The 24,520-nt window shown below is 35.4% G+C and overlaps 1 protein-coding gene across 1 annotated transcript in view; it reads left to right on the forward strand.

The window, feature by feature from the left end:
• Positions 1-24,520, forward strand: part of lama2 (laminin, alpha 2) — a 208,555-nt gene that overhangs the window by 99,007 nt on the left and 85,028 nt on the right. The window contains exons 11-14 of the mRNA XM_066699351.1: positions 4,226-4,366; positions 5,282-5,416; positions 18,247-18,348; positions 23,945-24,156. Coding sequence (XP_066555448.1) covers positions 4,226-4,366; positions 5,282-5,416; positions 18,247-18,348; positions 23,945-24,156 — 590 coding nt within the window. The remainder of the gene's footprint in view (positions 1-4,225; positions 4,367-5,281; positions 5,417-18,246; positions 18,349-23,944; positions 24,157-24,520) is intronic.

Genomic DNA, 24,520 nt, shown 5'->3' on the forward strand with positions numbered 1-24,520 from the left:
TTTGATTCTTTTTTTTACAAGCATTTTATACCATGTTGAATTTTTTAGCAAATCATATTAGTTTTGTTTTGCATAAACAACATGTGCTACTGTTAAGATGGTCATACCACTTATCCTGTAGTACATTACCATACAATGCATGCATTTAAGAAATAAACAAATAAATTAATCAACTTTACTTCAGTACATTGTTTTTCAAATGTATAATAATTACTTGAACTATTCCGCATCTACCAGTTAGTGTACTGCAATTAAAATAAAAAATAAAATAAAAAATACACAATTATTATAAAAGTAAGAATATCCACAATTAAATAATCTCATTATAGCTGGCAGGGGTCAAATGAGTAATGATATTAACATTACAATTATCAGGTTTTTAATACTTCGACAAATAGCTATGCAAGGCATTTTCCATGAAACTTTTGAAATTTAATCAGTTGCGCAAATCTCATTATTTGATTTACAGCTTAGGCTGAGACCAAAAGCAAAACCTAGATCCACCTGTTAATTCAATTTTAAAAAAATGATGGTGGGTTTACATTAGGTAGAAAGAAGGATCCCCTGCCTCGCCAAAATTACTATGTATTGTAATTAATCGCAACTGGCAGATTAATCATAATTCTTATTTAGTCTGGCTCCTGCTTATTTTCTTATTTTACCTCTTTTGAAACGGGTACCATTAGTGTTTGGAACAAAAAATACCTTCAGGGAGATTTTTGTAAATGGCTCATAAACACATAGCAGCTTTCTTCTAACCAACAAAGGTTAAAACAACCTTTGGAAAGCTCTCCTGATCCAGTCAAGCATAGATTCTGTTTACAGGGCTTAGGTACTTATTCTGTCACAACACTTCCAGGACAGTTTTACTTTATATTAGGCCTGTCAGAATTAACGCGTTAATAACGCATGAACGCAAATTCATTTTAATGGCACTAATTTTATTTACGCGCGATTAATGCAGCGCGCATTTTGACCCATAGTCTAGCCCGTAGTTGGAGAAATGGAGATGCAGCCATAGCGAGCCATAAGACAGGAAAGGATGCAGCATCGAAAAGAAATGGAGAAAGAAAAAGTTCTTCTGAACGGAAAATTCATATACAAAACGATGTCTGAAGTTGTCTGCATTGATTGTCGGTGTGACTTAAGTTATCACCGCAGCACGTCGAGTTTAAAATATCACTTGATGGCGAATTCAACTGATGCAGAGCTGTCCTCCCCCTCGCCAAAGCCGGAGCACACTAGATCATTTGCAGCGGAGACGGATGGACAACTCCACAAGCAATAGACTCATTACAGCGATAACTAAATGGGTGACTAAATGTAAACAGACTTGTGTAAGTAAATTGCTCAGTGCAAAGAAAGAGAAATACCAGGTTCCCATTACTTCTATGTTCTTTTTTTCATGTGTCTAATAGACATGAACATTTCTTTGAAAAACATCTGTGACCTTTGAAACACGTCTAGTCTTCATGCTCTATGTTGAGTATGGTTTCACTAATAATAACATAGATTTGCATAAAGCATCCATATTTGTCCATGCCCATGTTGATTAGAGTATTAAAAACTTGAAAAGTATTAATTTAAGGTACATTTAGAACAAATAAAAATGTGTGATTAAATTGTGATTAATCACGAGTTAACTCATGACAATCATGCGATTAATCACGATTAAATATTTTAATCGATTGACAACCCTACTTTATATTTTTTATATGCCTCTCTTTTATTGAGGGCTTAATAGTCAATTAAATACACACTGCACAACCCTTAATTAGCTGGTTGCAGTAGAACATTTGGTAATTAGCTATGATCCACGATCTCATGCATTTGTCATGTAGCACCATCTGACATTCCTGAGTAGACAGAGCAGAAAAGGGTGAACCTGAATACACAGCAGTTATTGTTCCTGATATATTCCCATGCAAAAAAATACATACTTTTTACACACAATGGCAACATCTCTGCACTCCTGATATTCCTGATGATATGCTATGTCACATTCATATGTCATATTCATTCCAGAAAGCAAAACAAAAGCCTATATAAATATCCACATTTGATGCCTTGATATTTATAACTTCTTTCAACCAAAAGTGACTCTAAAATGTGCTTTCCTTGTCAAAGAATGGTAGTTGTATTTGAATGCATGATTGGATAATTGTTCTCCTACACTGTACGTACTCCTACGACCTACAGGAATGAAACTTACAATTACACCAAAACAACAAACAAAAGAAAAAGCAAATATACAAATAATAACAATATGGGTCCTTTATAATTTAGCTGTAAAACATTACATATATTTTAAATATATTACACATAAAGATTACTTGGTATTGTGTATAAGACATGTACAGTGTCTCTCAAAAGTATTCAGCTTTTTCATTGTAGGATTTAAGACCTTATATATTGTTTACTGTATATCTCGTATACACTTGTGTAAATTGTGAATTTATTAAATGTATTATGTCTTCCACGGCTGAGCTGGGAGACACTGTGTATACTGCTACAATAGCTTGGGTGCTTCACATAAGTGGCCTTTATGGGAGAGAAAAAACTCACATCAAATCTCTGCTAGAGTTTGACAGAATTATGGGAATATTTCTCATTGGCAGAGACTGGGGCACTTGTCAGGATAGAAGGGAAAATGAATGGAGCAAAGTACAGGGAAGGGAAACACTTTATACAATGGCATCATATATAAATGATTGGTAAATTGTTTATAAATGGTTAGGAACCATTAATAAATCAATATATTATTTATTAGTAAACATTTATAGGATATGATTGATAATTTATAATAATAAAAAAACATATAAAGGTTTACTGATAAATTATAAATGGAATTATGAATGATTCCTAACTGTTTAAAAACTATTTACCAATCGTTTATTAATGACACTGTAATATAAAGTGTTACCCACAAGTCATTGAGGAAAACTTGTTACCCTCTGCATGAAATCTGAAAATGGGATGGAAGTTCACCTTTCAGCATGACAATGACCCAAAACACACAGCCAAAACTACACTTGAGTGGCTAAGAATCAATGAGGTAAATGTTCTTTAGTGGCCCAGTCAGAGCCCCGACCTAAATCATTTGTGGCATGACTTGAAGATTGCAGTCCATCAACGATCCCCAAGGGACTTGACAGAACTTGAACAGTTTTGTAAGGCGGAATGGTCAAATAAATTGCTAAATGTAGATGTGTAAAGTTGGTAGAGACCTATCCCAACAGATTCAAAGCTGTAATTGCTGCCAAAGGTGCCTCCACCAAGTATTAACTTTGGGGGTTGGAGACTTATCCAATTATTATATTTCAGTTTTGCATTTTTAATGTATATATTTCACGATCAAAACTTCCCCCCTTAACAGTGTGGAGTATGGTGTGAAGAAAAGTGGAAAAAAATATGAATTTAAATGCATGAAACTCAACAAACACAACAAAATGTGAAAAAAAGTTAAAGGGGGTGTAAACTTTCCATAGGCACTTTGTGTGTGTGTATATGTATATATATATATATATATATACACACATATGTACATGTGTGTGTGTATATTGTAACATCATAATAAACACCTTAGATATACTGGAATTATGTTTTTTCCCTATAACAATTCTGTTTGTGGTAGAAATATCAGCTTTCTTTTGTCTTTAGAATTTTGAGCTTTCTGCTGTATCTAATGTATGTTACCTATAGGTTGCTCATAATATGGCACAGCTCTCTGTTTGGTTGGTATTGGGTGATTAAGTGTCTCTTATGAAATGCTCTATAAATCAATAATGTGGTGTTGTCTTATTCAACATCATATCATAACATAACCATAAACTTGTTGTCTGATTGTCTCAATAATTGTGAACACTATAGAATGTAGTGATGGACTGCCTAAAAATAAAAAATCAGACAGAATAAATAAATAAATACAGAATAAATAATAAATAAAAGTTTGACAGAGTTTTTAAACCTTCAAAACTTCAAGAAGAAAATAATTTGGTCTGAGCTCTACAGCTAATAGCTTTGAAATAGGCAGCCATCCAAAGTGTTTGTGCAATATGAACGGCAAAAATGACATTATATTTACAACTTAGCTGGAGAACTTCCAGAGTGACAACATGACATTATAAATGACACAATGTGACATATCCTCACAAGCTACACCCACACACATACACACATTTATACATTGTTTTAATATATTGTATTTGTTGTTTTTAACTTTCAGGAAAATGTTGAAGGTGAGAACTGCGACCAGTGCAAGCCAGGGTTTTATAATCTCCAGAGAGAAAATATCAGAGGCTGTGAGAAGTGTTACTGCTCAGGCATTGCAAGTGAATGCACAGACTCCCATTGGACCTACAGTAATGTAAGAAATATGGCAGGCTTAACTGTCCCATTTCCTTTACTATGCAATACATTAGTGACTTACAAGGAAAACTAAATTTAACACTTTCGTTCCCCAAATAAAAGGGGTTTTGGAATACAGAAGCAAACTCCTGTGCTCAGATGTTTGTAAAAAGAGTAATCTGAAAGGCAATGCTCTATGGAGCTGTAAATTTGCAGTGATTTATAAAGTGCCCAACAAAATGACATGTTTGTTGAAATTATATTATTAAGGGGAAAGGTTAACCGCCTTAATAGCCTGCAGTGGTACGTATCGTTAAACAAATCTGAGATGAGCAATCAGTGCAGAGGGGCAGGCACTGGTGGATTACGGAAGATAATCTGCAGTATGATACTGCATGTGACAGGTTGTTTCACATCTGTCTTTGTAATAAAGCTGACCTTGAAAGGAAGGTTACTGAAAAGGCTGTGTAATGTTTTATTTATGTTCACCAAAGCTATCTATTTCTGAAGGAACACTCATCATTTTTATCAACTAAATAAATAATATGTGTGTGTGTGTTAACACACTTATCTATTTTACATTACCCATTTACACATTTGGAAAGTTTTTCTAGGAAATTCCAAGGAATTGTTTTTACAAACGTATACATGGAAAATAGTAAATTGATGTTTTTTTACAAATCAGAAGGACCAAATCAAAGCTCGCCGTTAACACATGGAAATACAAATACTCAAAGGCAGCTTTGTTTGAAAGTAGATTCTTTCTCCTTCCTAATGCACACACACCATCATGTTCTGTATTTCTAATTTGTTATAAGTAGGTTAATTTGTTATTAAGTGCTGCGAGAGGATATAACTCCATATCCTTATAGAATAATAATAACTTGACTATAATTTGACTAAATTCTCCATTTTATGGTGTGAAATGTTGCAGCTGACAGATATGTCCGGGTGGAACCTTGCTAAGTATGATAGACTTCAGCTGCAATGGAACAGTAAAGAAGAAGCCGGACAAGTGCTGCCCCAGCCTTATTATTGGAGCGCACCTGCAACATACTTAGGAAATAAGGTAAAAACATCATTGTAATTTGTACATTTCTTTCCAGGCTTCCCAGAAAGGTGAGTTTATGCACTGAATTGTAGGATTATGGGGTGAAATCACTTACTTGAAATCGTATGATGTTGAAAGTGTACCATCATACATTTCAGTTTGAACCAACCTTTTCACTCACATTGTGCAATTAAACATGTATCGTTGCCATCAGGAGTTTATTTATATCACAAACAACTTTTATTTTATTTTATTTCAAGGAATTTTAATTCAAATGTTGTAATAATTGTTACCAAATTACAGTATACAAATGAAAAACAAATTGAATCTACACATTGCCTTTGTGTCATATATCCAGTATATTTAAAAAAAAATGCTTTGCTTCAGTAGTTTAAAATTATTTTCATAAAAAAGATTGATATATATATATATATATATTATTAAATATATATTATACATACAAATGTCAGGAAGAAACATAGTTGAACATTGCATATTGTCCAAAATAGAAAACAAATGTTTGCCTTTCAGTGTCAGTCTGTCATGGTTTGTGTAAAACTATTAGGAACTGAAGCATATACATTTCTTATGCTACAGTAATGCTCAAAGCCCTAAACAATTATTTCTGTACATCTTAAGTGTCATGTTCCATCATATAAATCATCCTTGTTTGGACGTACATTAAAAATGACAGCCCACTTTCTAATGAATAGGAATCATGCTATTTTTGTTCAGATCATTTTGCACTTTCATTGCCATGGTAAAAACTGTGTGCATACCCAGAAATCTAGTTAAGAACAGATGCAATAAAGAGTCTTTGAACCAATGCTGGCTATATTTGCATTGGAAGTCTGGAAGGGAAAACTGCTGGTGGTGATACATTGGTGATGCATCAATCATGATGCATGATATTTAAATATCAATACAAAAATAAAAATATATGTACATGTGAAAAAAGTATTCAATAATTGAAAGTTCGTGTTTTTTCATTAGTTGCTTTCATTTGGAAGGTAAAAAGCACATATAAAGGCTGACTTCATTGTAATGATTCACTATTTATAATTGTTTGTAAAGATCTTTACAGGAAGGACTTTCATTTCATGCATACTGTTATTTCACATACTTAATAGAGTCGACCCTGTCAGAATGGTTTCAGTTCAAACACTGAACTTTCTTTAGTGTGCGTGTGATATTGTTTTATGTATGGGATAAAACAATATAAGAAATTAATGGCAGCAAGTACAGGCAGGCAGTGTGTGAAAATATGAAAATAGCAAAACAACACACATTGATAAAATAAATAAGAATAAGTTAAGGCACAACTACTTTAGATATGTTTTTGAACAGAGATGATGTATTATTTTGTTTAGTTTGTAAGATTATTCTTTCTTTATTTTTACGCTTTTTTTGAACACATAATTCAATTATCTGTGCTAAAGCTAACATTATTTCTTCCAGTTTAAGAAGTTCATATTATATTAGGTTCAGAATATCAGAGTGTGTTGTAAACCTGTGTAAACTGTCTCAATGAACTTTTTAGACAAAATGCTTAATTCTGTGATTGACTAAAGCCTATGAATTGCAGCTCTTCACCTTCAGGGGTATTCAAAGTGAAGGGAATAGCACCAATTACACTGACTGAATCTTCACTGAGTTGTGACCTATCATGGGTAATAGCCTATTATGATGATAAATGAACCCATCTTTCAGGCTGTTGCCTGAGTACACACTTCAGCAGTTTCATAGAAACTGGGGCCATTACCTCTCATCTTCAGATTGACAAGAATGACAGCGCTGTGAGCAGAGAATATGCATGGATAGACGCCAATGATTGTTTTACTCAAATGAATATATTTACAGTCATTTCTACCGAGGGACCTGGAATGAGTCTTTCCATTGCACATTGCACTCTGCCTTTCATTTGAATAAGCAGTGTTCAATTGGAGGCTGTTGCTCCTGTCGCCCTTAGTGTCAAGGCTGCCTGCTAATATGCCCATTTCAGATGTACTCCTGCAGGAGCAATCGAAGGCAACCAGAACCCTGGAAGTTTTGTTAACCTAAGTGCATCACTTATCAAAATAAAATTATTGCACTTTTTACTCTATTCTGCAGGGCAGTATCTGTTTAATAGATTCACTCATTCCTAGACTATCTGTTTAATGTGTTATGAACTATGAAGATGTGGTTAAAAAGTTTTGTACTCATCCAAATGGATTTTTTATCTTACTCCAGTGATTTTAAATGTGGCGCTGACTTATTCATAAAGATTAAGCTCATGATTTATTCAAAATATATAATTTGTAACTTAAAATGTGTTGAGTTTAATCTTGCACCTCTGATATTTTTGCATACATACGAATTCTGAGAGAATAAAGTAAAAACCCTTGAGAATATATGGAAGGGATTCATGGATTTATTTTATTTTATTCAGTTCTTGTGTAATTTTCCACCCAGCCAGTAATTTCTTAATTCAAAATGTAATTTAATTTAATTCATGATTTTGTTAGTTTGTCCAAATACTTTTGAGCCCCTAAAATTGGGTGGACCACATATAAAAATTGGTGTAATTCCTACACCGTTCACCCAATTTGGATGTAACTACCCTCAAATTAAAGATGAAAGTCTACACTTAAAGCATATCTTGATTGTTTCCTTTCAAGAATGATGACAATTGTGTCACTGTCCAAATATTTATGAACCTAACTGTTTATGATCAACCAATAGGTACAGAGTCCTTCATTATCAGAATTAATATTTTTTTCAGTTATATCCCATTCCAGATTTTGCCTTATGTACATGAATATGTTGTGTAGGATGGAAGCATAACCTGGACAAGGAAATATTAATAGACTTCCTGATTAAAGTGTATGACCTGGATCTGCAATTTGTAGAGAACAGTTGCTTACCATTATTAATCCAAAATATTGTACAATTAATAAATAATACATAAACATAACTTGTCAGTAGACAGAGCCATCCAGCCTTCAAAACAACACCATAGAAGCAACTTCAGATTCCTACAAACACTCAGAAACAATCCAACAGAGTTATGCTTTGATGGCATGTAGATGCCACATTTATACCTATATTTGTATTCCTGTCTTTAGAAATATACAGATTTTGTGTCACAGCAGTATGGAAAAATGTTTAACATCATATTTAGAAACTACTAAGAAAGTGAAGATTAGCATTAATATTTCACTAATACACTGCTCAAAAAAATTAAGGGAACATGTAATCATCACAGTATAACACCAAGTCAGTTACACTTCAGAGATATCAACATGTCCAGTTAGGCAGCCTAAGCGATTTTGAATCAATGTCACCTGTTTTGGTGCAAATGAAAGGGAATGGTTTTGCAGGTGGTGGCCACAGACAATTGCTCTCTCCTTATCCTTCCTGACTGATTCTTCTCTAGTTTTGCATTTTGCTAGTGTCCTTGTCACTACTGGAAGCATGAGGCGGTACCTGCAGCCCATTCAGGTTGCACAGGCAGTCCAGCTCCTCCAGGATGGCACATCCATACGTGCCGTCGCAAGAAGGTTTACTGTGTCTCCCAGTACAGTCTCAAGAGCATGGAGGAGTTACCAAGAGACGGGCTGTTACACGAGGAGAGCTGGACAGGGCCATAGATGGGCATCAACCCAGCAGCAGGACCGGTATCTGCTCCTTTGTGCGAGGAGGAACAGGAGGAGCACTGCCAGAGCCCTACAAAATGTTGTGTAGATGAAAAAAGAAAAATGCATTTTAATTCCACACTATAAGGCAACAAAAGGTGAAAAGGGTGTAGTCTTTATATAGGCACAGTACACTGACCTAAAGGATTATTAGGAACACCATACTAATACTGTGTTTGACCCCCTTTCGCCTTCAGAACTGCCTTAATTCTACGAGGCTTTGATTCAACAAGGTGCTGAAAGCATTCTTTAGAAATGTTGGCCCATATTGATAGGATAGCATCTTGCAGTTGATGGAGATTTGTGGGATGCACATCCAGGGCACGAAGCTCCCGTTCCACCACATCCCAAAGATGCTCTATTGGGTTGAGATCTGGTGACTGTGGGGGCCAGTTTAGTACAGTGAACTCATTGTCATGTTCAAGAAACCAATTTGAAGCAACTCCTCTAATCGACACCCTCTGTTTCCTATACATCAACCAGTTCATTATTATTATTTTTTTAATTATTATTTTTATTTCTTGGCAGACGCACTTACCCAGGGCGACTTACAACATAAGTGCAAAACAAAGTGCAAAAATACAGATAAGTAAAGGCATCAATCATTACAAATTCAATTTACATAAAACATAGCAATTCAATATATAATACAATATAATACATAATCCATCTACTTACATTACCCTGAATGCCTACAGCTTGCAATTTGAGGATAAGTCTTTGGTGTGGAACCTTATCAAAAGCTTTTTGAAAATCTAAGTATATCATATCATATGCTTTCACATGATCTACAACTGCAGTTGCATGTTCGAAAAATTCCAATAAATTAGTAACACATGATCTGCCTCGTCTAAACCCATGTTGACTGTCTCCAAGAATATGGTTTTCATTAAGATGCTCTATTTTCTGTCTAATCATTTTTTCCAACATTTTACAAGTGATGTAGGTGAGACTGATTGGTCTGTAATTTCCTGTCTCAGTTTTGTCCCCTTTCTTGTGGATTGGTATGACATTTGCTGTCTTCCAGTCAATGGGCACATCCCCTGTTCAAAGTGTCATTTGGAATATTTGAGTTAGCGACCTATAAATAATTTCCCTAATTTCTTTAAGTACTGTTGGAAATATACCATCTGGCCCAGGTGATTTGTTTGTTTTTAATTCTGCTAGTCCCTTTAGTACCTCCTCCTCATTTATCCTGATCTCTCTTACGGTTTGACTGGACAGATTGTTAACCTGTGGCATCTGTTAATCCGTTTCTTCTTTTGTAAAAACCTCTGTGAAATACTCATTTAGGACATTTGCCACATCTTGTTCGTTTCCAAGATACTTCCGTTTTTGCCCTTTATCTGTTTCACTTCCTCCTTTATTGATCTCTTGCTGTTGTAATATTGAAAAAAAGCTCTTTGCATTAGTTTTAGCTCCAAGAGCTGTGTTGTTTTCTATTTCCCTTTGCTTTCCTGATCCCTTTCTTAAGATCTCTTTGCAGCTCAACATATTCGAAGTATTTTGTTTCGTCTCCATCCCTTTTATATGCGCTATACAAGATTTTCTTTCTCCTAATATGTTTTGCATACTTCTACTAAACCATTTTGGTCAATGTTTTTTAGTCCTCAATTTGCTACGTTTTGGTACAAATTTCTCCTGAGCCTCAAGTAGTATATTCTTAAAATATACCCATCCATTTTCAACTGAATCTGTATCCAATGTGCTCCAGTTAACTCTTCTAAGTGCCGCCTCATACCTTCAAGGTTTGCTTTTCTAAAATTGTAGACCATTGTTTTAGACTTGGTCCTTGTTTTTTGAAAGAATGCCTCAAAGCTAACCATATTTTGATCACAGTTTGCCATTGGTTCTCTAACTACTGTCCCTCTGACTCTATCTTTGTAATTTGAACATATCAAGAAAATGCATACACTCTCCCTGGTTGGTTCCCTGACAAACTGAGTTAGAAAGCAGTCATTTACCATCTCAACCATTTATATTTCTGCTTCTGTAGTCCCGTCTGGTCTTTCCCAGTCTATGTTAGGGAAATTGAAATCCCCTATTATAATACCCACATCCTTGCTAAATGCAGTCCTGATTACATTGTGCAGTGCAACATCTTTCTGAATATCTGAGTTGGGTGGTCTGTAACACTAATCCTCCAGATCTCTTGTTCAAAAGTTTAATCCACAAAGATTCTGTTCCGTTACTGGGATCTAATTTGAGTTCTTCTGCCTCAATGTCATTTTTCACATATAATGCTACCCCACCTCCTCTTTGATTTTGCCTGTCTCTCCTAAACTGTGTGTATCCTTTCAACTTGTATTCATCCCCATCATTTTCTGTAAGCCATGTTTCCGTCACTCCTACAACATCATAGTCACCCGCCAGCACTGTGGGTTCTAGGTCTAAAATCTTGTTCCTTATACTCCTGGCATTGAGGTACAAACATTTCAGGACTTTCCTACTAGCAGGTTCCTTTGGTTTTCTTTCCTTAGTGGAACATCTCCCATTGTCAGAGCTCCCTGCCCCCCTGGTCCCTAGTGCTACGATGGAAATCCACTGAATGTAATAGTGATGTTGCTGTTGATATTGTTTTATGTTTCTGTTCTGCTCCTTATGATAATTGGCAGAACCACCTTTGGCAGCAATTACAGCTGTGAGTCTTTTGGGGTAAGTCTCTACAAGATTTGCACATCTGGGTTGTGTAATTTTCTCCCATTCTAATTGTTCCCAAGGTAGAATTGTTCATCCTCTGTCTACTTGGATGGTGAAGTGTCGATGAAATCTAGAGAGAGAGATCTATTTCTAACCAAAAGGTTTTATTACAAACAGCTGCTTGGAAGAAGTGTTCGAGAGTTAATCTCAAGAACAGTTTTGAAGAAGTTACAAACTGCAGGCACTTTTATGCAGACCAGACAAGAGAGAACGATAACAGGGCACACGTCTGTCCCGTGATGACTGGAAGTTTGTTTTCTGCCTGTCAGCTTTTCAGGAAGACCCATATATGGCTTAACTGGGGTAAAATTAAGGCATATGTACTGTTTAATATAAGGGGAGCTTGTATGATGTATCAAGCCCGAATTGCTGGTTTATCAGACCCTGTTCTTCTAGGTGTCAGGGTTGAACTACAGCACAGTACCATAGCACAGTAAGACTGTCAGACAGTGACCTTGTTCATACAGACACACAGGGAAAGAAATGCAGTTCTTCAGAAGGGGATTGTTGGTGGACAGCAATCTTCAAATCTTGCTGCAGATTCTCAATGTGATTCAAGTCCGTGACTGGGCCACTCTAAGACATTCACTTTCTTTCTAGCCACTCCAGTATGGCTTTGGCTGTATGCTTGGTGTCATTGTCATGCTACAAGGTGAATATTCATCCCAGTCTTAAGTCATTTGCAGACTGAAGCAGGTTTTCCTTTATAATTTACCTGTATTTAGCTACATACATTTTTCCCTATAAACTGTCAAGCTTCCCAGTCCAGCTGATGCAAAGCATCCCCATAGCATGATGCTGCCACAACCATGCTTTACAGTAGGCATGGTTTTACCTGAGCCATGTGCTGTGTTGGGTTTACACCAGACATAACATTTCTCATTTAGTCCAAATACTTAAATTTTTCATCAAACCACACAATATTTTGCCAAATCGTTTTGCAAATTCCAAGCAAGATTGTACATTGTCTTTTTTCAGAAATTGCTTCCTTCATGACACTCTTCCATACAGGACAGTTATCTTGTCCATAGGAATGACAATTTCCCCGTCTCCCTTTGCATAGTATTCCCGTTCACTTGGATGTTCTGGGGTAGGTTGTGTAGATGAAAAAAGAAAAATGCATTTTAATTCCACACTATAAGGCAACAAAAGGTGAAAAGGGTGTAAACAGAATGAGAACATGGATCCATCATGCCTTGTTACCACTGTGCAGGCTGGTGGTGGTGGTGTAATGGTGTGGGGGATGTTTTCTTGGCACACTTTAGGCCGCTTAGTGCCAATTGGGCATCGTTTAAATGCCACAGCCTACCTGAGCATTGTTTCTGACCATGTCCATCCCTTTATGACCACCATGTACCCATCCTCTGATGGCTACTTCCAGCAGGATAATGCACCATGTCACAAAGGTCGAATCATTTCAAATTGGTTTCTTGAACATGACAATGAGTTCACTGTACTAAACTGGCCCCCACAGTCACCAGATCTCAACCCAATAGAGCATCTTTGGGATGTGGTGGAACGGGAGCTTCGTGCCCTGGATGTGCATCCCACAAATCTCCATCAACTGCAAGATGCTATCCTATCAATACGGGCCAACATTTCTAAAGAATGCTTTCAGCACCTTGTTGAATGAATGCCACGTAGAATTAAGGCAGTTCTGAAGGCGAAAGGGGGTCAAACACAGTATTAGTATGATGTTCCTAATAATCCTTTAGGTGAGTGTATATATATATATATATATATATATAGAGAGAGAGAGAGAGAGAGAGAGAGAGAGAGAGAGAGAGAGAGAGAGGGAAAACCAGTTTTCATTAAAAACAAGTATTTATAAGCACCCAGCTGTAGTCACCTTAACCCACATTTTCTAAGCATATTCAGCTAATTGATAACAACAGTGTTACAAGCATCTGGAGGAATACTGCTGTAGAGTGTTAACCACACCATGTTATGGCAAGCCAAATTATCACTCTTGCCATACCTTGTCACTTTAACAATTCCCCTGTGATTTATGGTTAATACTATATAATTCAATTACTTAGCTGTTTAATGTATCATTGATTCACTGCAGACCCGGAAGGATATATGGGTATAATTCCACTTTCAAACCAAGTTCAATCTTGTTCTCATTTAATGACTAAAGACTCCCTTTCTGAAATAATATTTAAATAATCAGCTGTCATAGAAGTGATACTGCTGCTCAGCAAACTGTTATCAGGTATTCACTGAACTGAAGAGTTAAAGTGCAGACAGGCCAACCTCACCAGGCAGGGATTTGTTCCCGTCGCATGCTATCTTGAGGTTTGAAGCACTCTCCTACACCAGGAAAATAACCAAAGGACTATATGCCAATGAAGCATGTCCTCACACACTGACACTCATTGTATATGAGTGACTACCATTCAGGTCCACCTCCCTGCCGGTTATTCACCTATGCCCACACATTCACCCTTTGTGAACACCCAGGTTAACAAATAAGACAAACACACAAAGACATGACAGGGACTTAATTGACACATATGGCGTATTCCCACACTACTATGGAAGAGGAATTAGTCCCCTACAACCTTTATATTTCATTTGATGTAGATATTCCTCTTCCAGCTGTTTTGATATTTTATCTGCACAATCCCTTCCATAGTCCTCAGTCATGCATATGTCCTCCCAGCAGTGTGGAGTAGTGGTTAGGGCTCAGGGCTCTGGACTCTGGACTGATTTTGGGTTCAATCCCAGTTGGGGGACACTGCTATTGAGCAAGGTTATTGAGCTACTGAGCAAGGTAATTTTCCTAGATTGTTCCAGTAAAAACCCTAAATGGGTATTTGTATGTAAAGATAATGTGACAATTGTGCATCTTGCCCTGGATAAGGGTGCCAGCTAGGAAATTAAATAATAATACATCCTCCCCTAGTCAACTAGTATTATCCCCATATATATTTTGGACAGTATTTTACATAGAGGGCTCTAATGGATCAAAACAAAATCAATTTACAACAAACAAAAAATGCTAATAATTATACTAGTGTTAATTTTAATCTGGAAGGAATGTATATTACATACAGTGCCTTGCACAAATATTCACTCCCCTGTAAAGTTTCCACATTTTCTGTTTGCAATTATGAAACTTTCAAATTGGTCTTTATATTTAGAATCTACTCTATCTACTCCAAACTGATAAAGCTAAAAAAATCTGATATTATGTAAATAAGTTAGATTTGCAAAGAAAATTAGAAGATTCTCAATTGCATAAGTATTTAACCCCTTTGCTACGGCAACCCTAAATCAGTGCAGGTGCAAAGGATTTGTTTGAAAGGTTACACAATTAGTGTCATGCTCTCTGTATCTGTGTAATCAAAGTGTTTTACCTTGACTTCAGAGTAAATTAAGCTGTTTCTGTAAGTTTCCTCAGTTAAGTATTGAATTTAAACTCACATAATGATATGACAAGCCAACCATTGAAGACCAATGAGTTTTCTAAACAAGTCAGGGAAAAAGTGGTAGAGACGCACAGATCAGGAGAAAATGTAAAAGTCACTGAATACAATAAAGACTACAATTAAGAAGTGGAATGAACTTAATACCACCCAGTCACTACCAATATCAAGTTGACCTTATGAACTGAGCAGCTGGGCAACCAGGAAACTGGTTAGGATGCCACTATGAAGTGAATAGTGACTTTGAAAGATTTGCAAAGTTCTGTGTTTGAGATAGGAGTCAGTGTTCACACATCAACAATATCCCAGTCCCTTCACAAAGCTTGCCTGTGTGAGCGAGTGGCAAGAAAGCAGACATTACTGAAAAAGACCCATTTTAAATCTAATATAGGTTTTCATAAAAAGCAAGTTAATGATACTGCAGACATGTGGCAATAGGTTTTGTGGTCAGGTGAGCCAAAATGAAACATTTTGGTCTAAATTCAAAGCATTACATTTGGCAGAAACTTGACACAGCACATCATTCAGTCAACACCATCCCAGCTGTCAAGCATGGTGGTGGCAGCATCATGTTATGAGGATGCCTCTCATCAACAGGGACTGGGAAGCTTGTTGGGGTTTAGGGGCAAATGGATGTACAGGCAAATCCTAGTGGAAAACCCGTGTGAGTCAGAGAATAATCAGTACTGAGTTTAAAACAATCACATTTCAGCAGAACAATAAATTGAAGTACAAGGTCAGATAGTGATTACCACTGTAAGTTATGTACTACATCATTTATATAATCCTATATCAATAATGGACATATTGCCTTTAAACAGCACATTCATACAGTCCTGATCAGGATTAAACTCTTGAAGGTTTTATTACATTTTATTACATTTGATATTTTATTACATATTGGTTTGTCCTGACCCACTAGTTATCTGAAAGAAAAGCAGAAGCCCCTATGGCTCTCCAGGACACCTGGAATAAGTAATGTAAATGTTGTAATTTACATTATGGGTCAAACTGTTTTCTGTGAGTCAGGGTATTATTACACAGTCCAAATTTGATATAGCAAAGTGAATAGCACTTTTTTCAGTGGAACTGTATGTTCTGCACAGGATTCTTGCTGTATCTTCAGAAGAAATTGCAGCAACATTTTATTGGACTAATAAGACACCTACTGATATACTCTTTTATTGTCCGTAACATTTTTATCCTGGGAAATAATACCTAGATACAACCCTAATGTAATAATAAGACCATTCATACCTTCATCAGTATCACTAATTTAACTTTAGCACAACCAACGACCATCCTGAAATCTTATCTAAACTTAAAAGTAGCCCAGCACTACATTTCCCTTAGGATGAGAACTGACATAGGGTTAGGTTTCAAGCTAACAGTTAATATAGTGTTCACGCAGAGAATTGTGAAAAGGGGTAAAATTGGTTTGGGTGGTCTTTGCTTTTTCTCTCACTGGGGATTAACTTTGAGAGAGAGATGTGGGATTAGAGTGACATTTGAGTGATACTTTAACAACACAGCTGAGTACAGACTTGGTTACACCTGCCATGCACAAGTCAACAGTGTTGCATCACAGTTTTAATGTATTTATGCATTTTTATGCTAGATAGATGGGTAGATGATAAGTATTTGTAAAGTGTTTTGGTAATTGCACGGCTCCACGAATGAGAGTAAATGGGTCCTTCATATTGCCAGTTATCAGCCACATCACAAATCATTGATGATCAAAGTTAAGGGCCTTTACGTTGCCTTCAAGGCCTAGTTAAAGGGTTTCCTGGGTCAATCTTCACAGCAGCTTTATTTATTTATTATACTGATGCCCTCAAGATGAATGTTTGAGTCACAGTGGGAGCCGACTTTGTAGAGCTAAATAATGGTGATTTGAGAAGTTGTCTTTTCTTGGTTGGGAGCTTGGAATTCAGACAGAAAACAGTGTGGAGGAATGTATTGTGGCGAAAGAAAACATTGCAAGAAGTGCATGGTCAGTGTCATTTCAGCTCGTCACATCTTTGTCTTTTTCCCTTTTTATTGCTGTCAAAATAAAAATATATAGATAATGATAACTAACTGAAGTATATCCTTTAACATAATTCATAGCACCACTGAATCCATTTCTAAATCTGTGGTTCAGAAACTGTAGGATCAGTAACATTATATTTCTGTATCATTCTATGTACCATTACTTCACTGAAGTGTTTGTTTCATTGTATTTATGTTTTAGAAAATGTGTTCACCCTGTATTAGTATTACAAATATTCAGTTCCAGCAGTGTCTACGCAATGTGTTTGGTTATAAATACTGCTGTATGCCATTTAACTGTAAACATTTTCTTTTCAGTTATAAAAAGTTAAAATGAAATGTCTGGTTACTGAACATTACATGTTTATAAACATACCAGTCCTAGTACTTTATTCCCTAACAGATAGTTTGCAAGTAAAATTCCAGTTGAAAGCACTAAGTTAAAATAGGGATGTATACACGTTAGACTGTCTTTCTGTTGATTTCTATGGAGCCAAACTATTTTACAAAGGTCAGGAAAATCTATAAAAACTGTTGATTTGCTCATGTGAATTTTACAGTTTTTTTTTTCTTTTTGCCCTAATCTGTTACATAGCACTGTGTATGGCAGAAGGTTGTGCCACAGTTAATCAGGAGCTTTCCATGTAATGAAAACAGTCGGGTTACACTGACTATTAATTTAAAAACATTAGCTCTACTCAAAGGGCAAGGACAAAAATTGGACTTGAATGCAGTAATAATTATTTATGTGAAATGTATCTTAAGTGTTTTTTTATAAAGCTATAATCAGAGTTTGTGTTTATGTATGTATGTATGTGTGTAAGGTGAACAATATATTTTCTTATGGGGAGCATGAAGAGTAAAAAACAATTCTACATTTTTCTTTAACCTTTAACCATCTAGAAAACATATGATAGTCATGTTTCATGCTATTGAGGATCTGAAGCGTTGAAGTTATGAATTGAGCATTCCATGAAATATTGACATCTGCATTTGTGTTTAATTACAGTTAGCAGCTTATGGAGGCAAGCTGGTTTATACAATCTTTTACGACTTTGTGGGAGTGGATAAAACAATCCAGACCACAGATCAACCTGATGTCATTATGGAGGTAGGTACTTTGATATTGTTTATGGCATGTACAGTTTCTAGCATGTGAGGACTACTGCAGGTGAGACAAAAATATTAAACAACATGTTTTATATCTGTAGACTCTAACGGTTATGTACACAAAACTTACAGGAATTAGGAATTACAATGATATATGTCATTGTTTGTCTGTTAGTTAATAGCTTATCTTATAACCAAGGACCATATTATAAACAGAATTGGAGGGCTATGTTTCTATCCATTTTAAATAGAAAAAATAGATCACCGTTGAACACATTCTGATTATTTCAGGTGGAGTATGTCCAGTAGAAGGACAATTTTAATTCAGACCCCTGTGTATCTGATTTTTAGGTGCAAAATTCAACAGCATTTCTCTGTTTAAGTTTTGACTGTTGTTACACCCAGGTACCACTGAGTCATTTGTCTAAGTGTTTACGTGCTTACATGTATATAAAAAAGTGGTTTATAATACCTTTTATAACAGTAACATTGTAAACAAAAGTAGATCAACAAATTTAGAGCTAGACCAAATCAAAACTTTGACCCACCCATGAATCTCAAATTACTAAGGTGTATCCTATTTGATTTGTAAATAGTAGACAATATCTTCCAACAATACATTAGACTGCAAAAGTGTACTGATTTGTACTTTGAAATGCTGTGGTAGGTAAAAGTTTTAATTTGATATAGCACCTAGTTTGGACTGTGGTATCTGTTAATGTGTTCATGTAATCTGGAAAAAAGTATTAATGCATACATACATCCTCAGCCATTGCCATAAACTGATAGGATGAGTATAAGGCCATTTACTTTAACAGTTGTCACATGTAATTAATCATACAGTAGTATGTCAGCAGGGCACTCCTTTTCATGTAGTTTCATAATTGATCAGAACTGCTTATAAGCCATTAAATGAGTAACTGACATATTTTAAAGTGTAGTGTTTTTTCTGCCAATAAGACCTTTTTTAAAACCTTTAGATAAAAAAGAAAAAGGAAAAAGTACAATGTACTAATTTGAATACATTTTAAACTTACACTTAATAAACCCCATCTGTACAATTTGAGCGTTAACAAAAAGTAACTGAGTTTATGGGGACTTGGGGACTCTTCTTTATGAATATGCAGGCTCTGTGGATCTCCAGCTGATTCAACACATGTAACCAAGTATCATGTTGTTGTTTAAGGTTCAAATCAAAGTTGTCTGACTAATTCGTCTGGTTTCATTTATACAGCCTTTTGGGTTGCAGCTGCTCTCCAGGGTCATGCTAATGTTAATTCCTGAACAGCTGTCTGCCATTAGCTGGCCTTTCAAACTTTCGGCTTTGTACTCACTCATGTTCCTCCACGTGTACAAAACTTAGATATCTGAGTGTATCGACGTGGTGGCATTTCATCTCTTCACATTGAACAATAATTTGGTTTGTTAAGGGGTAGTATTTATGTATGCTGACATGTACATATAGATATCTGCTTATATCAGAGAGATCAGAGGAGATCCTCACTGTCAGTTGTGCCCGCTACCTTCTCCATAGCTGATCTATATTTCATGGCTATTAGCACAGACAGTGATTCCAGTAGTGGATTGTATGTTATTTAAAGATACTATATACCTGTTGTTTTCATAACAAAGGAAGGTATAAGAAAGCTATACTAGTTCAAGGGAGCACATAAATACAGTTTTCACAATACTACACTGACAATTGAGAGGGTGACATCTGTCCTTGTCCATCATCCTTCCTCTTACTTCAGAAACAGACACATACAGTTAGAGCCTTTATTTTGCCTCTTCTTCTTCTTAATCACTATCTTCATTTTGAAGCTGCTGTCAAAAATACACTTTCGTAGAATTCACAGATAGACCGTTTTCATTTCCTGATCCATGGCTTTCCAATTGGTTAAATACACCAGTTATATTCCTAAAGAAAAGATTGAAAATCTGTTTTCTATGCCATGCTATGTGTGTATGTATTACTAGGGCCCCAACATTGATTAAGCAGCAGCTATGGACATTTATCCATTTATTACTAATAAGTCTTATTAAATACTTTATCTTAAAATGTGTGAATAAATCACTTAAATGTTTCAGTTTACTACTAGGAACACACAATTTGTTATCAAAAGAGTAAACATAAACAGCACTGATTCCCAGGAAAATGTATTTAAAAATACTGCAATTGTAGCATCACTGCTGTAACATATATATTACAAAGATAACATACTAATAATAATGCAAGATTTTTCACAAGCAGCACATTTAATGTCACAGTTTCATGAAAGATAATGTCTCATGCAATACATTTTGCTATTCAATGTATGCATCGTCAGTTGGTTAACCCTGCCTTCTTTCATAGATTGATGTAGTTCTGTAAAAGCTTGGCCATAAGAAGAAACACTGCTTTCAGCATCTACAGATATGCTAACAAAGTTATATTTTTTAGCCTTTTCTGGTAAATTGTGAAGTAAGTCTTCAGCTTTTATCCCAAAATAATTAATTAGAATGTCATTTTATTTTGCATATGATAGGGAAGAGTGTTTTGATTTACAGTCAGCATCAAATAATGGAATAGAATGTAATGGGAGAGCTTCCAGATCCAAACTACACACTTGCTGTAGGTCGAGAATCCTTATTGTCCTCTGAAAGTTATGAGCTGGTTTATTTAAAATATGGTTTCTGTTTGCATTGATCCAAGTCATAGTGATTAGTCGGTTTTACAGAAATGTCATTGAAGGTTTTTACTAATAGTTTGTTTGTGATGTCTGGGCTGTGCCAGTGCCACTTGTGCCATTGCTCAGTATTATTATTATTATTATTATTTATTTATTTCTTGGCAGATGCCCTTATCCAGGGTGACTTACAAAACATATGCTTTTATTATTCTGCAACTTTATTATATGTTTGAAGGACTCTCACTTCAGGGCTTTCAAACCATTGAATAAGATACACCTGTCCCTTGCATGAGTTGCAATCAGGGAATACCTGATATACTTTAATACCTCAGTGTTTGGTGAAATGTGCATTTCCTTTTCCACAAAGCCTGCGTAAAAATAGGTGTGTTACGATTGATATTCAACAGCAGAATACCAAGTGCCCCATCATGTTATGCACGGCTCAGGTGGTAAAAGTATGGGTAAAGTACAGCCTTCTTGTTGGATTGCTTGTGTCGGGTGATCTTAAAACATTGTTTTCTGCTTGGGTAATGTTTAAACATTTTTTGAATGGTTGCAACCAGTTGTCTGCTTTTGGAAAACATTTTTTCCTAGATATAGCTGCCAAGGGCTAATATGTGGGCATTACAAGTCACATGTACTGAATTTGGCAGTAGACCTCAAAGAATGTCGTGGTGTGCCTTAATCATGTAATGAGACTAATCCAGTCACATTATTAAAATTAACTTGAAATGTAATTCAACATTCTAAGTGTCCTGTGCCACTAATGAGCAATTCACAGAGTGCAGATTAACTGCATCGGCTGATATCACTTTGGGTTCAGAGGTATTGAATAGTCCTTGGAGAATAAACAAAATGTGCAAAACATACTGATCTTTTGCATCTGTAGGCTTGTCAGTAACTACAGATACACTGTCAGACATCTTAACCAGTTGTACAGTTTTCATCTTGTGCAAATCAGCAATTTGGGGTAGACATTCCCTTCTCAGTTGACATGCTCCAGGAATTGCTCCCACATGTATTACATTTTTGTTCAGAAATGCATGCACACAGTTTGGGAATTATAATTTATTTCCAGGGGAATATTTGCATAAACAAATGCCTCTGTCAAATAAAAAATAACATCTCATCTGCGTTCATACATTTCTTTCCCTTTATGTATTTTACTGGACACAGTCTCATAGCTTTTAATCGCAGTCTTTTAATTTTCTGTATTGTTTTCATGATAAATGTTGGTCTGTTGACATTCGTGTATGATCCAAAGATCAATTGTAAATTGTGCAAAATAAATTAAACCCATGGGTGGAACACCAGGTGGATATTGTTGTGTGAGTTTGCTCAACGAAATACTTGATCTCAGTGTTTTTGACTGCATGTTTAGATCTCTCTATTTTTAATTTAAAGCATCAATTTATTCCGTTACCATTCATACCCATCATAATTACTTTTTATTTTTCTAATAAGTTACAGCATAATGTGTTGATTTCTTAGCTGTGCATTCAATTGCTACAATTAGAGAGGCTGAAGGGAAAAGTCACATAAAATGCAGGGCCCTATATAGTAAACATACTATAGAGAAATACATTTAAATACAAATAAATTAACAAATTCACACTGTTCATGAATTGTAACCAAAAGTTGATTTAGCACGAAAATGCAAGTTACATACAATATTGATTGTCATAAAACATTTTACTTTCTGAGTGTCCTCTGGCATTTTCTTTCTTGATCAGCTCTTAAATGCACATCGTCAAAGGTGTGAACACATTTGAAAGCTACAGGAGATACCTAAACATGCTTCTGAAAAGCAACAGAGATTTTTGTTGCAGAACAGACTATGCTTTTTTACTTAAACAGACAATAACATGCTACTAGAACCTTGCTTTTTATTATTATTATTTTTTTATGCCACTGCCAATATAGTGTGTAAATCAATGTACTTAAAAATGTGTGACACTGGGGTGACTGTTTCAAGGTATACATTTCCTAAGGCTTAAAGTCATTTTTAAGTGTCACTTATAAATCAGTACGGTTTAATGTTTTTTTTTTTTTCTGATTAAGTTATTCTTAATTTGAAGGCATAAGTGATTCATTAATTTAAAAAGCATTAGTTCTAATAACTGTTTTTGCATGAAATGAAATTAAAGTGAATTCAACAGGACATTTAATTTCTGAAAAATGTTAGTAGTGCAGATATCTAGTATGTGTACCCTTGGCTATTAATTAAAGCAATGTTGTGTGATCTAAAGGACTCCCAAAACATATTTTAGGTTTAAGAAATATTTTCTCAGAAGCTTGAGATAAGACAAGTCCCTTATTTCCCAACACCAAATTACATGTCTGTCTTATGTATTTTACTTGTTTTGCAAAACAGAACACTGAAGTGCAGGTCTATATCAACAGTCTAGTGTTGACATATATATATATATATATATATATATATATATATATATATATATATTATGTGTATCTCATGATTCTTTACAGTGATTGTGAAGCATGGTAGAAGGAGAAAAAAAGTCATTTCTACAACTTGGTTTCAAATGACTTAGTTTCTCTGTTTCCAGGCAATTACCAATGTGATTGACTACAGTGAATTTTATAGGTGACATTGGCATGTATGTTCCAGAAGGAAAGCGCTGAACATAAATCACACATTCATTAAACTCACCCAGAGCAGCGGTGGAAATAGCTTTAGTTTAATCATTTATTTGACTGTCTCTTCTATTCAAAGCCCCGGTTTGGGTATTCCTTTTTCACATATGAAACATTATGTGTGAACCTTATAGTTCACTGTTGTACATGTATATGAATGTATGGACTCAGTACCTAAGAGGAAATAAAATTCTGATTGAAAAGCTTAACATTAAATACAACATTAATAATGTCTTTTTCTATTCTATTTTTTTTTTCTTCAATCCCCTTTAGGGCAACGGGATAAAAATTATTGACAGCAGATTTGGAGTCCCGCTGTTGCCATTGAAAGAAAGCACAAAAGTAATTGTGCTGCATCCTGGAAATTTTCAGCATTACAAAACAGGCTTGCCTGTCAGTAAGAAGGATTTCTTGATGCTTCTATCAACTGTGACTCAACTCCTCATTAGAGCCTCCTACAGCAATGAAGACAGCGCCATCTATAGGTACAGAGTACAAACATGGACTGATTAAAGCATGATTTTAGACTATTAGAAGGCAGTCAAATTTGTGTTTTTGTTTTACAAATCCTAAATCAATCTATAGCACTTTAACTCAGTTCCTTGTCTGTTTTACTACTTTAATTCTCTGATGTTGAACTAAATAAGGTGAAGATTAATATACTAATGAACTTTAACAAGTAAAATAAGCATATGGTTAAGTAATTTATAAGCAGAGAAAATGGAAACAACAATGCAGTTCAGAAATGAAAGATAATTAAGATAATCTGTAAGCAGAACATTGTAATGTGAGTGTTATATAAATCTCTTGAATACAATTCATGCATAAAGCAATAAGTATTTATCTTGT

This window comes from Amia ocellicauda, chromosome 1 (assembly GCF_036373705.1).
Source record: "Amia ocellicauda isolate fAmiCal2 chromosome 1, fAmiCal2.hap1, whole genome shotgun sequence".
Taxonomy (NCBI): domain Eukaryota; kingdom Metazoa; phylum Chordata; class Actinopteri; order Amiiformes; family Amiidae; genus Amia; species Amia ocellicauda.